The sequence below is a fragment of the Ischnura elegans genome, chromosome 10, assembly GCF_921293095.1.
Source record: "Ischnura elegans chromosome 10, ioIscEleg1.1, whole genome shotgun sequence".
NCBI classification, from domain to species: Eukaryota; Metazoa; Arthropoda; class Insecta; order Odonata; family Coenagrionidae; genus Ischnura; species Ischnura elegans.
The window spans coordinates 65,971,295-65,987,573 of NC_060255.1; the positions used below are offsets into that span (position 1 = coordinate 65,971,295).

The 16,279-nt window shown below is 36.8% G+C and overlaps 2 protein-coding genes across 13 annotated transcripts in view; one reads left to right on the top strand and one right to left on the bottom strand.

Annotated features, from left to right (window-relative positions):
• Window positions 1–13,472, top strand: part of LOC124167063 (trithorax group protein osa-like) — a 57,181-nt gene extending 43,709 nt beyond the window's left edge. For 7 of the 8 annotated variants that reach the window (XM_046544844.1, XM_046544841.1, XM_046544846.1 and 4 more), the window contains 4 exons: window positions 3,076–3,413; window positions 5,667–5,910; window positions 8,656–8,758; window positions 11,110–13,472. In XM_046544844.1, coding sequence (XP_046400800.1) covers window positions 3,076–3,413; window positions 5,667–5,910; window positions 8,656–8,758; window positions 11,110–11,951 — 1,527 coding nt within the window. In that variant the 3' untranslated portion in view covers window positions 11,952–13,472. Of the gene's footprint in view, window positions 1–3,075; window positions 3,414–5,666; window positions 5,911–8,655; window positions 8,759–9,794; window positions 9,863–11,109 lie in introns of all 8 variants that reach the window. The other variant, XM_046544849.1, reaches the window with a different exon arrangement.
• A 1,979-nt stretch (window positions 13,473–15,451) lies between these two features.
• LOC124167010 (GPI ethanolamine phosphate transferase 2) overlaps window positions 15,452–16,279 on the bottom strand; it is a 35,592-nt gene continuing 34,764 nt past the window's right edge. For all 5 annotated transcript variants that reach the window (XM_046544771.1, XM_046544774.1, XM_046544772.1 and 2 more), the window contains one exon: window positions 15,452–15,830. In XM_046544771.1, coding sequence (XP_046400727.1) covers window positions 15,593–15,830 — 238 coding nt within the window. In that variant the 3' untranslated portion in view covers window positions 15,452–15,592. The remainder of the gene's footprint in view (window positions 15,831–16,279) is intronic.

Genomic DNA, 16,279 nt, shown 5'->3' on the forward strand with positions numbered 1-16,279 from the left:
GCGTATTTTACGTTAATGTAAGTTTTACAAAATGTATAACATGAAATAAGCATGCCTAACAATTTATGCTAGTGCATGGCATGTTTAATTTGGTGAATTTTGTTGCTGGACCTACTCTTTGCTTCTCCAGTAGTTATATTCCTCAGTTATAATGTATTCTTGCTTTTGTTTGTTTGTACATGTTTGATGAAAGTAATTGTTTTTAATTTTCATATGTGTCAATAAAAATAGTCATCTTTTTAGTTCATACAGCTTCATGTTCAACTGAAGCTTATGTCAAAACACAGCCTAGTTGATAATTGTCTTTATGGTTAGTATTTGTGGGTTTCATAAATACTCATTATGTCTCACAAGGGGAGACCACTTACCTTGCTCCGCCTTTTTCAATGCCGTATTTTTTATGGCATTCGGAATGGCGAACACATCTCTGAACTGATAGTGGTTCCATCGAATGGGCCTTAGTTTGGCTGTAATTAATTAATTTCCGAGCATTATTTTTAACAAGCGATATGTAATCCCAAAATAGCGCATCTCTGTAACAGCAACAGTTGGTCTAGTGGATTGTGTGTCAGGCTCTCACCTGGGGGGCTCGGGTTCGATACTTCATCATGGCAATATCTTTTGTAGTTATCATTTTGATCATACGGCGACAAGTTTTTCACTGTTGTTAATTGCAGAAGGCATAGGAGTGAGAGAAAAATTTTATCACAACGGCGTTTAGGTATTTAAAGCAGTGTCATTTTGATCGCGGAAATATGAGGACTACACTAGCAAATTTTGGTGTGCGCTAAAATGTTAATTTTTTGTATTGCTTATATTGATCAACTTCAAGATTAAATATAAAAACCTCTTCTTCCAAGAGCACATGTCCTTAAGGCCCGCGCCAAGCTTGCTGTAATTGACATTAGTTAAAAACTTGTCGCCGTATGATCAAAATAAAAACTACAAAAGATATTGCCATGACGAAGTATCGAATCCGAACCCCCGAGATGAGAGTCGGACACGCTATCCACTAGACCAACTGATGTTGTTGGAGAGTTGGCACTATTTTGGGATTACATAGCGCTTGTTAAAAATACTGCTTGGAAATTAATTAATTACAGCCAAACTAAGGCCCATTCAATGGAACCAATATCATTTCAGAGATGTGCTCACCATTCCGAATGCCACAAAAAATACGGCATTGAAAAAGGCGGAGCAAGGTAAGTGGTCTTCCTTGTCAGTGGTGTTTTCAAAGGTGAAGCTCATTCATGCGGTTACAGTTTTTGAATGCTGAACAAAAGTTATGGCATCCAATGAGCTTGTAGAAATTCTTTATTTTTAAAAGACACGCATATTTTCATAGTGGCTAAATCTAATTATTAGGCTCATGATTTGATAAGAGATTACTGCTAGCTTTTGTATCTGGTTATTGGTTGCATTTGATAGTACAATTTTTCTTGCCCTCACCTGTGTTGAGACTTGTATTCATTGAACCTACATATTTTGTGCAACCACAGCAAAGTCATAGAATCTATTTCGTTTTAAATCTTATTCAAGGGTGTTCATGTAATTACTTCCTAAAGTCATACTGAATTATGTATGGGTTTGGTAGGTCTAAGTTGGCCATTCAGCAGTTTAAAATTGTCAGTGAATATCCACTCATTGAGAAATTATTTTGTTTTTATAGCAGTCAGGGAAAGTATGTTATGGTCTTGGGAAAATTCAATTCCTGTGGACTGATTGTAAAACACATTCCCCTGTTCACCTTACCCTATTCTCTTCAATCTTGTCGGATATGTAAGTGACAATAGTATCAAAGGATTGTTGTATTTATGTAATACAAGGTTTAATGTCTCATCAGATCTATCACATGCTATAGTATTCATTCATTCATAGTAGATATTACAATTCTGGGATTGGTGTAATGCAGCCATCTATTTCTCCCTTTCACAATCTAGTTCCTTCTCTTCTGTAATATTCTTCTTCCTTGTATCCTTCTAATTATATGTCCAAAGGACATAGCGATAGGTCTATCCTGGAGAAATTTTCCTTCCGTTTTTCCCTCCGTGATATTCCTCACCTAATTGCTCAGTCTTCTTTCGTGGCCTGTTCACCATATCCTTCTCTGGCATATAGTACTTCCCAGTTTCCTTTTTTTCTCCCATTCTTCAATACTCCTCCTTGTTTATCACCCTGTCTATCCATTGGATCTTCAGGTGCTATGAAATAGTATGTGAATATGGAATTCTTCCCCTTTTTTAAACTTTTTTTTTATCACTTTTTCTAAACATGCATACTTTAATTTTGCTATCAATTTCTTTTCCCTTGGTTACATTTGGCTGGAACACATTCGTAGCAAAGACATCTAATAGAAAGATAATTACCATATAAAGTGATGGTTTTGTGTTTCTTAAATGTAATGCATCAAGAAAACTGTAGGTAGTTTTTATTATTCTTAATATTTCATATTCATTTTATATGCTCATTTTAATGCATAAAAAAGTTATCATATGTTAAAATCTGATAAACTGATCCTCTTCATCTTATTGTTGATTATATAACTTTAAATTATTGTGGGAAACTTTTTAGTAGAAAGCAAATGCATGGAATTGTTTAATTTTTTTTATTAGAATGTATTTGCATGGTTTGCCATTTTGACTGTATTATGAATTTTCAATTACATATTTAAATTATTTCAATTACATATATGAGTACTATCAGTATTAACAAATCATTTTTGTTCTAATTCATGATAAAATATATTTTTAACATAGAGGTCTGTCTCTTAATTGTCTGATTTGTGTTCTTGGTTAATTTTGAGGTAGTAATGCATTTTAATGTAGTCATTCATTTAAAAACAGAAGTGTTATCTCATAATATATTCATTCAGGGAGTCATGCAATCGTCATCTTGTCTGCGTAGCAGAGTAAAGCACTATCTTTGTTGAGATTGAATTAGAATGTTACCTTATTTACCATTCTGTTATTCTTCCCACCATTTTAGTCACTACCTATTCATCATTTTTCTCTCTATAATTAAGCCAACTCTTGGTAATACTGTTAGGATTAATTTTTATTTTCTTCTTTGTCACAGGGAGGAACCACCATAGTTTCAGAAGAGCAGTCCATGGGATCATCGCCTTGCTCAGCGGCACAGTCAAAAACCCCATTGTCGTCGTCATCATCTATCTCTCAAATATCAGCGAGTCCACCTCAAGTCACTAGTGGCAAAGTTTCAACATCAATGGTGACCTGTGGGGTGCAGGTGTCCAGTCCTCAAATCAACAGAGCATGTGGTGAAGCTGGTCAGCCTCTTTCAGAAGATACAACCGTTCAGCCGATGGATTCATCCAACGATTCAGAATCTCCTCGTGGTGCTGTGAAGAGACCTGCATTGTCACCTGTACGACCAACCATCAACAAAGTCTCTCTGTAAGTTTTATGAGTAGGCATGAGGATTTTGATTCACTTTGATGATTCAGGTCTTCAAATTTTTCTCAAGCCTTCAGCTACAGAAAATGTAGATCAGAGTGTCTGCTAACTTTAAATAATGGGGGAATTTTGATATTCTGATAAAACTCATGGAATCCAGTGTCATGGAAAACTAGGTTTTCGACACAAGTTAGGTCCAGCAAAAATTAGCCCAATGCATTGAATTCTCACAATGCCCCCAAAACAGCCAAAATTAAAATATCTCAATTCAATTTTTTCTATCATTCTTCTTCATGTTGAGAAAATATCTTATAATTCCTGTTTACTCTGACCTGTATGACTTTATGTCAAAATGTATGAATGAACACAAAATTACACCTTGAAACCTCCCTACTTATGCGAACGCATGAACATAAAATAGAACCGGTCCTAATTTGGTTTATGGATTCGTTCATGCAAACAGGCATTAACTCATACGTGTTACTGTATTTTGTAAACAGGCCTTTAGAGAAGGTAGTAAAGACTGTCTCTTAGGGTATTATAGGTAAAGATTAAGGTAATGTGAAAATGGTTGTGCTATTTTTTTCCTTGTGTTAATATGCAACTAAACTTTTTTTTAGAATGTACGGGTAGTTGATTGAACATCATATGTGTGGAGTGATTTGCACACACATAAATTATTATCATCTTAAGATGCTATAATCAGCATTGCAATGTCTTAAGACCTATTCCAGTGGTTGGTAATTTCTTATGTTTGCGCAATATTGACCCGAGAATGCTTTGCCTATGACTGCGGTGCACCCTTGAAAACAAAACAACCCCCCTGGAAAACCGTAAACTGAAAAAAAATAAATTTCAGGGAATGTTTTAATGGCTACACTGTGCACACCTTGGTAAATTTACAAGTGTTCCGGTGACTGAGAAAAATGTACTTGGTCATTCTACCCTCTTGTCTTATCTCTTCTCAACGTCTCGTCTCATCACAGTGGCTATAACCCTTTCTTTCTTGAGAGGGACAATAGTTTACCCAGGCTAGTCCCCTCCTTGTGTGCAAGGGGCCATATTCTATCGCCATCAACTACAAACATTAATATCAAGGATGAAATTCACCATGAAAATATCATTTGGGCCAGCCAGGATTTGAATCTGGGTCTCCCGATTGCTGGTCAGGTATCAACTATAAGTAGGGGCACTGAATTTTCGCGAAATGCGAATTATAACTAATAGTAGATAAATACATATTTGCGAGTGGGGCACTGAATTTTCGAGAAACACGAATTATAACTAATAGTAGATAGATACATATTTGCGAGTGTTGGTATTATTTTTTTGTGGAAGATCTTTCAGACTTTTGTTATCAATGTGTTAAGTGAAAACTATTAAGTTTTTTACATCATGCAGGCCAGTGAGACCGTGAAATTTAGACTAATCAAAAATATTCCCCATCTGTACAACTCCCGCATTTGTCTTGCGTTATGAGGTTGAAATACATGCATAGCAAAGAGTGTTTATGGTATGTGTATCTAACTAATGCTTAACTCATTCATTTGGCATTTGCTTTTACCTTTCTTTATCAAGGTTTTTATCATTAAAAATATGTTTATTACGCTAATAAGCATATTTATTGGTGAAATTATTGTTCTAGGGATAAAAAAAATATTTTGGACGAGTGAATTTTTATGACGAAACTATTTTTTACAACAAAATTGAAATTTTGTGACGAAATTTTAAACCGAAATTGACAGATTTTTATGATGAAATTCCTGGCTGAGCCAAATTTTTTCATGGCAAATTTACTGCCAAAACCTTTTTATGTACAAACCTTTCTTCCAGTAATCTTCTATGTACTTTGGTAGTCTTGTTGGAAATGCATTAATAATAATGGTTTTACCTGAGTTTTGGTGTTGAATCAAATAGAAAATTGAAAAAAAAACTTAAAATGTTGCTTATTTCATCAATCTTGGGCTATGAAAAAAAATAACCCTTGTTTTAAAGATGCCTTCATCACTCCATGGCCTGAATTCTCCCAATGGAACCTCAGGAGAAGGGTCGAGAGGGTCTTTGACTTAATGTAAATATAAATCTGCAATTTAGGCCATTTAATACTATAGGAAAACTACTGTAGTTCGCTAAGATTACTATTTCACTATTTTTCTTTTTTTATTGAAAATAAGAATATTCCATTTGTTGTGTTTGTTGACATAATTGTTTATATTTTATATGTTATAATTTTATATTTTCTTATCATTGCAGCATTGAGCAGCAGCTTCGTACTGATCAGGCTGGGGCTCTTAATCCAGATGTCCATACACCATTTGCGGATAGAGCAGATGCGTGCAAACGACTTGTTAGATACCATGTATTAAATGAGAGAGTCCTCTCAGCTAGGGACCTGGACAAAGCAGATGAGATCTTTGAGGCAACAGCTAGGCATTTGTTAGATAAATTCTCGCAAATGACAGCCAAGTACCGGTATCTCTTGTTGATGGAAAGTATGGTGAGTTAAGATTTTATATCACTTTCTTGACTAAGGGCCGTATTCTTAGTCGACCCTGTAGGGTCAACCGACCCTGGATACGTCATCAGCCCCTACATAAACCGATCTCGCCCTACATATGGCCGTATTTGGAACTAAACGGGCCCTACTTAATGTATGGTACCCGAACCAACCCTACACCCTACAAAAACATGGCGGCCAAATATCGTCTGCTGATCACTTCGATTAAAGAATCTATGTTACAATGGATATTCAGGGAGACGACCTCACACAAGCCATTTTAAAATGTACAGTAACGCAGCAGAAATGTAATAATACTACCACGTTATAACCACCAAGTTAAAAAAATTATAAAATTGACTGAACTAATAAGAACAATATAGCGGTATACATGCACCTTGATTCTACGAATATATAATAATATTTTTTACGTTTGGCACTTGGTATACTTTTGGGAAACCAATACTTCGTCTACGTAGAACCATAGAACACGTATTTTCATGCCACTATTTGCAACATAATAAATTTAACTACGGAAGGGGAAAGCGAATGACGAACCTTCATGATGCAACGTAAGTTCCCACGTCAATGCTCATATTTGCTCCGTACTTATTACTATCTTGTACAGACCGCTTTTGAAGTAATTTAAAGACAATTAGGTTCTACTTTTGGCTTGATATGAGAGTATTTGTAGCGATAATTAAAGTACCGACACGACCTGGCGGACAACACCTATTGTTTATTTACCTTGTGCCGTTACCCTAACAATACGCCTGAAAATTATCGAACGTCTTTTCTTAGTTTCATAGTTAGTTCCCATTACGCCACCAGAGTGGAAAATTGGCGCTGCGCCAACCTCTACGTCTTTTTAGAGAACTTGACGACGGAATCACCCCCCACCACTTATGTAGGGTCGACTGAGAAACGCATGTAGGGGCCTTTTGTTATGTAGGGACGGATATGTAGGGTTGACTAAGAATACGGCCCTAAGATTAATGTTTAGCCTTGGCAACTTCATACCTAGACTATTTATTATGTTACCTTGACAATTATTTTCACCTTCTATGCTAATTTCTTTCATTAGCATTGTATTTCTGCCTTTACAATTTTATTATTATTTGTGACTATGTGTATTTTGATGAGTTATTCGTAAACTAGAAAATTGGAGTTTAACTTGATACTTGTGTACACTTATGTATCCACGAGTCTCATAAATTAGTTATGGTAAATTCAGAACTATGCAATAGACGAAAGAGTTCCCTTTCATTGGAGCCCTGACAAACCTGATAAATTTAAGTCATTGGTAGAATTTTATTTTTAATCCTAAAATGAACCAAACCTTCTTGAATGCTACCCCTCCGTAAGATGAACCTTCTTGCATGAAGTTAATTCTTTTTAATTCAGGCATTTGAGTTATGTGTGCTATTACTAGTGATAGGTTTAGGTAAGATAAAGACAGTAAGAGGAGGCATGATTCTTCTTAGAAAGGTCAAAGTGAATCTATCCTTGGGGTGTCAATCTCAAGTAGGCAAATTTGTGAATTCAGTGCCATGAATTGGGGAACAAAATCTTTGTGAAATTCGGTAAAAGTGACAGGAGGATGGGAAAAATCCCACTTGAAAAATCAGCGAATGAGAAACCTGACAGCACAGTCCTCCACTTCAATAAAGGGCACAGGTGGAAAGGTAAAGCTGTTGTGACGTTGCTCACAACCCCTGCGTTCCCTTTCTCTCTGCATGCAATGAAACAGCACTTATTGTCATAATTTCCAGAATATAATAGAGCAATTCGACTGTGGCGTAGTTAATATATCTCCCTCTTCGCTCTTCACAATAAAAAAAATGAGGATTCAGTCTGCTGTGGTGCGGGAGGGCAAACCATCACGGCAGAAGTGTCATAATTTCTGGCATCGGCATAATATCTGCCTTATATTTTTTATGAAATAATATCAAGTTATTATCTTTTCTTATATAACCAATTTTAATTCAAATTTGTTTTTATTGCAGTGCCGGGGATACATTCAATGTATTATTTCAATGACGTCGCAGGCGTAAGATTCAAAATAAAACTGTTTTTGAAAGGATGGCAATCATTATGCATGCTTAGCAGACTCCTTAGTGTAGATAATGAAGATATTACATTGGATGATAGAAAAAGTCTTTCGAGGCAGGATTGTTTTACCATTTTCCACTGTTTTCGTCTGTAGAAACAAATGCGATACATTATTTCATATAACTTCTGCGAAACGTAAATAAACGAAAAACATACACTAATGGAAGCATTGAATAACTGCAATACAGTTTTATCAGTAATTTTTAGAATTTTCAGTAGAAAATACCAAAATGATTACATAAATGCCCTTAGCACATAGAAAAGTGGCTTCGCCGGTTGTGCATTGGGATAATGATTGACATAGCAATGCTTTGCATTATTTTGATTCAGTACAGCACTTATAAATTGAATGGCTAGTTTGCTATTGAGGTAAGAAAATATAGTGATGCAAATAAACATCCCCTTTCCTCTGGATTTATGCTTAAGTTTATCGGATAGAAATATCTCCTTGGCCACACCAATCCTGTTGCTACATAAGTGTTGACAATAGATTTATTGGCTATTATTTGTTTCACCACCGGTATAGTGAGTGTTTATTTGAGCTTCGTGGGGTCTCATTTTATCGAGGTTGCACTGAAGTCCATAATTCCAGTGACCTATTACTAACAATGACCAATCCAATTATCTTTGCAGAAAGAAGTGAGGACATCAGAGTTGATGATGATTGACCGCATGTTCGTGGCTGAAGAACAGTTGGCCCTTGAGAGGTTAAAAGAAGAGGCTCGTCTCGCTGAAGGTAAGTTGACTCGTAAGTTTGTAAGCTATGTTACTACATTATTGTTATTAGCAATATTTTCACCGGGTTGGTGTACTGGGGCCCTCCATTTCTCCTTATCCCATGCCAGTTCTTTTACTTTCTTGTGGTTCTACTTCCCTGCATCATCCTTAACTTCCTCCCAGTTCTGATTTCTTGTTTGTCCTCATGGAACTTTTCTTTCAACGTTTCTCTCCATTATGTGCTCCACTGCAGCAAATGCTTAACGGAATAATTGAATTTAGTCATAATTAAGGGGTAATTTTGCTTGAGGATTTCCGTAAATTATGTGTAATACGGAATAATTGAAATGCCTCCATGATGCTTGTAGAGTTGTCCATAGCCCAAGAATTTCCAATGGACTCTCCCCATTATGTTCTTTGGTATTACATCTTCTTCACTTGTGCATTCATTTCCTCACTCCTGAGTTATAATTGATTGTCGAAAAAATTAGGATATTTATTTCCAATTTTTTTATTAAGTCGCATGTAGGGTGATAGTGTTCACTTGACGTGCATCATATTGCTTTTTTTCTGATGAGTTAGCAATTTATTTTGCATTGTTGGAAATTATCCCTAAAGAACAATTCCATGTACAGCTCTTGAAAAGAAATCAGAAATGAGAGAACTTGAAAATAACGAATACATAGTCCCTAGGGAAAGGTATTTAGTGAACCGGCGCATTAAAAAACCCTTACAATCTGCCCAGGGTAGTTCTGTTATACTTGCCTGAAGTGGCAGTCTCTGCAGGGAAATGTAGTGCAGACAGCGGCTTTGAGAAAATTTTCCAACTTAATAGAGTTTTATTTCAAACTGCTCATAGCTTTACTTTCATTATTTTTACTTTGTAATTTTAATGCCTGCTTTTGTATTCTGATGAGGATTAGAAACGTTATATCATTCAAATTCAGGCACATGAAGTATCTCTTGTTTCCCTTCTCATGATTGCGATGAGCCGGGGTGCTACCTCAGGATTAGTATGCACCTCTTTTTGGTATTATTATTTTGTTTCATTTCAGGATGCAGTGTTCCAAAATCCCTCAACCCTTGAGTTTGAAAGAGAAGAGTGCGTCACCTAAATATTTGGGTAATTTGGGTTTTGTTATTTAACCCATAAACCGTGACGCCAATGTATATAGTAATCCAGTTTAGGTTAATATTATTGGTTACACTTGTTTCTTACGCATAACATACTTTCCATGGGTGTTGTTTTGGTTTCTGGGCTGCATGTAATTCCTTCTACCTAATGGTTTATTAAAGAACTAAAATATCACACAATGAGTAGCAGTTGGATGAGGCAAATGGCATATGCACAATGGTGAGAAGGTAATTACCATGGAATAATCGATTCCAAGGGATTTGCCAGTACTTCAAAGTGTCTTTTTTTTGTTGTGTATCGAATTATGTTACACAGGAAATGGGTTTATTTATAACATTTGAATTTCAAACTACTCTTCTGCACTTGAATGCCATGTATTAAATGACTTGAGGTACTAAGCAACTAGGACACTGCAACCCCAAGCCATTCAACATGTATCGATAACTGTTGGGTTGTGAGAGCTATTCCAGAGGGAACTCAACCTACTGAGATCCCATGCAGTGTGCATTTTATTTGAAAGTATGAGACTGTACTTTTCCACTGTGATTTTTTCGCCCAACCAGTTTCACTGCTTCAAGGAACCCTAAAAAGTGGCGCAGAAGAGCTAAAACCTGTTGGGTACCCTTTGCGCCAAAGTAGAAGTTTATTTTTTTTATTGGTATGGACTTCCACAAAGTGACAGCCAGAAGTGTGTTTGTAATGCATTTTATATTGCTGTCAGTGATATAAAATCTTATGATCGGTTAATTGTAACATTCCATTTTTGCTTTTCCCATGCCAGTCCTTTACTTCTATGTTTTACCTTTCCCTCAATTTACACAAGTTCATGCCTTTCCCCATTTTTTTGTCATTCATTGTCTATGCCGATAAATACCTGGTACTACTTAGTAGTATCATGGTCCTGGGATTGGTATACTTCAGCGCTACAATTCTTCCTATTCCATTCCAATTCTTTTACTCCACCATGGTTCCCTGTATCCTGCTTGACCTAGGCTCAGTACTTACATCGTGGTCTTCCTACATGGGAATTACACTTCAGTTTTTTCCTCCATTATATTTTCTGCTTAATTTGTACATCTCGTGGAATGGCCAGCCTCCCTTGTCCTTTGGTTTATGGTATTACGTAACAAAGTCCTCTAAATACTTAATGTGTATTACAACCCCGCACTTTCATTATGGATGTGGCCTGCTGAATGTTGTGTCTTTTTTTAACCTAACCTTAATATTCGTTTCAGAATTGGAGAAGAAGAAAGAAGAGAAATCCAAATCGGATGATGATGATGAAGGTGATACCAAGGAGAATTTATCCAGCAACTCAGCTGCCTTGAATCCAAATTCCAACGGCAGTGGTGAGCCAGGTCTGAAAGAAGTCCGGATCAGCTTGCATGACGTGCTGAAGAGTGAATCGATCAAGAAGGAGGCTGAGGAAGGTCGCTACACGATTGTGAGGAATTCGGCCATGCCCACAGTAAAGGAGGAGGAGGAAAGCGACAATGGTGAGGATGAGAAGCCCTATGACGAGTGGGAGGCGATCCAGAAGGAGCTGAGCGTTTACTGTGGGGTCAAGCGGGAGGAAGGGAGTGGAGATGCAGAACACCCACCGAATGGGGAGCCAGGTGCACGAAGAATGCCAGTCGGGCCGAGAGGGGGCGAGTCCTCATGTGAGGCGAGTCGGTCTCCTGGACTGGTTGGGCCGGCTCCACCACTGGACGATCCTGGAGGGGGTGGCGTGGGGGAAAACTCGAATCTATGTGAAGACGATGACATAAATGCTCAAGTGCAAAGTGCAATCGACAGTATATTGAATCTTCAGCGTGCGGAAGACGAGGGCTTGGGGCTCGAGGACGTGTTTGACGTGACGCTGGAAGAGGAAGAGGACGGTGGCGAGAGGCGGACGACAGCTGAGAGGAGCAATAGCGACCACCACGACAGGGCATCCCGCGAGATGGCATGCGAGGTGGAGGAGGAGGTGGCGATAGAAAATGTGGAGGAAGGCGTGGTTAGCACTCTGTCAAAGGAAGTAGGTGGCGGAGACTTGGCACTCGATGAGGCTGTGAGAAGTATACTGTCGTCCTGACGGGAAAGGTCGGTGGTCGGTGACTGGTCCGTGTGAAATTTGTTTCGGTAGCCCGAGCCCACCATTAAGAATCGAGAAAGTTGCGTGGAAATAAGTGGAAGTTGCGCTGTTGCCGAGCATTGAGCTGCAGCCGTCATCCTTCCGAGTTATTCCATCAATACAATGTGTTACTAAGTCTGTGATTGGTTCCAAGGGGAGTCTAATGCCCCGCTTAGGGACTCGAAAAGTTTAATGTTAGCTTATTCTCAAGCTGTGAGTATCGATATATAAAATAACCCTCCAGCACATTTGAATGCACTGAGGGTAGTGGCTGAAACTTCTTTCACAACGATTATTGAGTGGTGGTTTTATAAATGGGTCGAGTATTTATTTGCCTACCCACCACTCGTGCATGATGCATTCCAAAAGTAGGGCCTGGAGAAATAGTGTAAAGGAGCATTTTCTATGGATCTTATAACATTGAACATGCCCGTGAATCATGAATTTTTGCATGCAGGCATGCCTTTTTGTAGTCTTTCTTTTAAGATGATCCCATTGAGGGGGTGTGTGCATGTACAGGACCATTGGAAAATGCCAAATATCTCTCTTGTCCTATTTACTACTGCCTTCTACTATTAAAAAATCAATTCCCAGTACAAATCTGTAAATGTTGGGATAAAATGTCTGTTATAAGCCTAAGCACATATGTATGCTTATCCTCTTGAAAGCATCATGGCTATTTTGTCGCTAAGACAGCAGAAGTGCCCAGTTAAATGGTTTTCATATGATTTGTTTTTCTTGTTTTGTTTGTTTTTTTTCCTTGTGTATAGTATATATATTGTATATATGTATATATGTGTCTTGACCTCCACCCACGAGTAATCTGCCCCCTTGCAGCCTCAATTGACTAACTATGGTGCACGTTTTTAAACATTTAGTGGGTGGATGGATGGTTGGATATATATATTTTTTAATTGTTTGCACTTGTGAGTGAGTGCAAGACTTCGTAATTATGAAAAAGACTGAATCCTACTTAATAATCATCTTAAGTCCACAACTTTTGTCCTTGAAGTAACTTCTTCTTTCATGCTGCATCTGTCGAATGTGTCAGCCCAAGTAGGTTCCTATACAATAATAAGTATATTTGAGCATTTCCAACTTATGGAAACATGAATTTTTAAATCTTCATATTTTGGAACCAGAAAAAAATCAGTGTAATGCTTTCGAATATTTTATTGGATATTTGTCAAAAATTTTATTTTTCTAAATTAATTAACTTATTCTTAATGTTATAAAGGGTATTTCTATTATTTGTGGGTCGAATGATATTGATTCAAAATTATGCGAGAATGATTTTATCTGAAATTCAGAGGCCTATGTGTAATTCTGTTTGGCTGAACATTATAAACAAATTGTTTTTTTATATTTTTAAATCAGGTTTGTCGTTTCTAAATTTGTCTTTTATTTTCAGGTCAATTATGACTCAAAATTCTGTATTAATTGTGGTGATTGAAATGTGATTGAATTTATTGATTTTTTTTATGTTCTGAATTTTGATTTTCGTGTGGGTGCTGAAATGAGGGGAGTCTTTTAAGAACCTTTGTTAATTATCTCAGGGTTCCGTTTTTTCATTCAAACTATAAATCATGAGATCTAAAAGATGAATTTTTGAAACATTCAAAGCATAAAATGAATTTTTTAGTAAATGTCTTTTAAAAAAACATTGTGTACATTCATTTACTTCACCCTTCCGTAGGACATGTTTTATGTGAATTTCCTGATCCAGTGAAGCAACTTGATTCATCAAGAAAAGCATTGGCGAGTAAATCCCCTTTCTCCTGTGTTCCTTAAACTGCTTTACAGAAGATAAAAATGGGAGTAAATGTGGTAAATATTAATCTTACATGAATTATGTCAAAGCATAACATAAAAATTACAGATAGGCAAGGCGAGTACCTACTCGATGACTAAGAATAAGGAGTTATTTCGATAATAAAGGATGAAATTTATATGTAGTCTTGAATTTAGGACTTCGAAATTTTGGCAGTACATATTTGTTATTATATCAGGTAACCAAATACGTATGTTATTACAAGTACCATATGTGGTTATTGACAATGTTTTTTTTATTCTCACTAAGTCTTAGGGCTGAGATGAGTTCGGCTGAAGAAAGTGTTGACAGAACATGAATTGCATTGAACCCACTTTCAGAGATTTTTGCTTTCCACCAGTCACTATCCAAAGCATGATATCAAGGGTCAAAAATTGCTTGTGCCATGTATATTTCTCTGAGCATATTGTGCAGTGCCATACAAGACAAATGCATGCCATTATGATGGCCATGCATGGTGAGGAAGCATTCTTAGCTTGGTTCAGTGCATCAGAAGGCACCCATTTGTAATTTCAAGTCATCCACCATGCTGTGGACAGCATGTGGATAATAATAATAATACGTCTTTATTGGGCGAGATTGGGACTAGAAAGTCCCATCTTCCATCTACTATAAAGATCCAAGATAAAGGTCAAAGTCTAAAAGTAGACCTACCTCACTTCCCTTTATCAATAAACAATATTAATTGTAGTAATGGCTTGGGATAGGGAACTCAATTAGCCACATATGTATTTCTCTACTACATTTGATGATGTATTTGAGATATTTTCAACAGTCAATGAAGGAATCAAAATGTTGCCTCGCATATACAGTTTAGAACTTTTGGCAATATATAATTGGTATTACTTGCTTAACCAACATTTATAGTCATTAATTGATGATATGTTTTTATATTCTCACTAAAATTTACTCAATTTATTTTACAAGCCTTATTCAAAAACACAAGGCTACCAAAAATAAATCATGTTCTGAAACAAATCGTTCCAGTTCATTTCCATAGATTAGGCAATGGAGTTGCAATCCTTTTATCTACTCCAAATAATTGTATGATTGAATGAAATAATTACATATGTACTAGAAAAATGGGAGACATTTTCATCATGTCTGTTGATATCTAATCTAACATTAAGTCATTCAATATTTGATTCTGAAATTGAGGTAAAATTTTGTACATGAACTTAACATTTAAATTCGGAAAAAAGCGTTTAGGGTTGTAGGAGAACGTTGACCTCCGAGCCTATTGGCGGTTGAGACAAGACTCATATTTTGGTGATTAAAGCACAAATGGTAATATCCACACTATTTTATTTAGCACTTAACCGACCATGGTTTCGAAATCATGGATACAGCATTATTCCACAAAATTAAGCCTGAAACTATTTTATACCTCATATTATGGGATGGGACTTAGAGCATGGTGAGCTGGTTAGGAGTCTTGACAGGCCTTGAGAAGTCTTGCATCTCATTATTGTACAAATACAATGGAATTATATCCAACAGTCAAGAGTGAACACTGGGAATTTAAATCCAGCAGCTCAAGGTTAAAATGCTTCCCTTTAAAACAGTGAATTAATCCAAACAATTGATCCTGGATAAAAATCGGACTCACAAAATCAATGAATACACACACTTAGAAAAATAAAAAATATATTTTTTATTTACAATTTTTACAGTGACAAAAATAACCTTTAACACATTAGATGCACGGATGCCAATCATGAGCATATACATTTCATTAACGAAACTCCTTTGCTTTCGCAAAGGAGTTGGGTTATTTTCCCCGCAGTCTTGCCAATTGGGTAACAAAACCAAGAAGCAGAACAACCAAGGAGAGGCCACACAGGGAAGCCAGAGTGAAGAACGCTTCATATATTAATTTAGGAGCAAACACTGTCCATATGAAAAGATGATGCCTTTGTAAGATGATGAATGGAGAGTAAACGACTACAGGATAGAGCCGAGAGGAAATAACTGAAGTCGCAGCTACATCCACAGTTCTTTGGAGGCACCTGAAGAAAGACATATCAATATAAAAGTTGCTGGTGCTAAGATAACCTCTACACCTTAGCAATGGAACAACTGATGATTGACTACCAAAAAAAGGCACTCTAAGGTTTATTTGCCAAATCAGTTTGACTTGCCAACTGCAACAGTGATTAGAAGTGGAGCACAAAAATTGCCAACCCCTCCATTTCGGAGAGGAGAAAAGGCTGGGGAAAGGCACTTAATGCACACAATGCACTTCATTTTATTAAGTAGTAATTTAAAAAATAAAGAGACCCATATTTTACCATTTTTCAATCCATCACTGACTTCTTGAGATGTACACGATGAAAAATCAACTGCCCTGACCCTTTTGAAGACAAGTTGATAATGTAACAAACTCATGCCGAGTGTCCCTGCTTCTCCACTAATTCTTGCCCTCATTCATCAGCCTCATGCGGTTCATTGTTGTTCA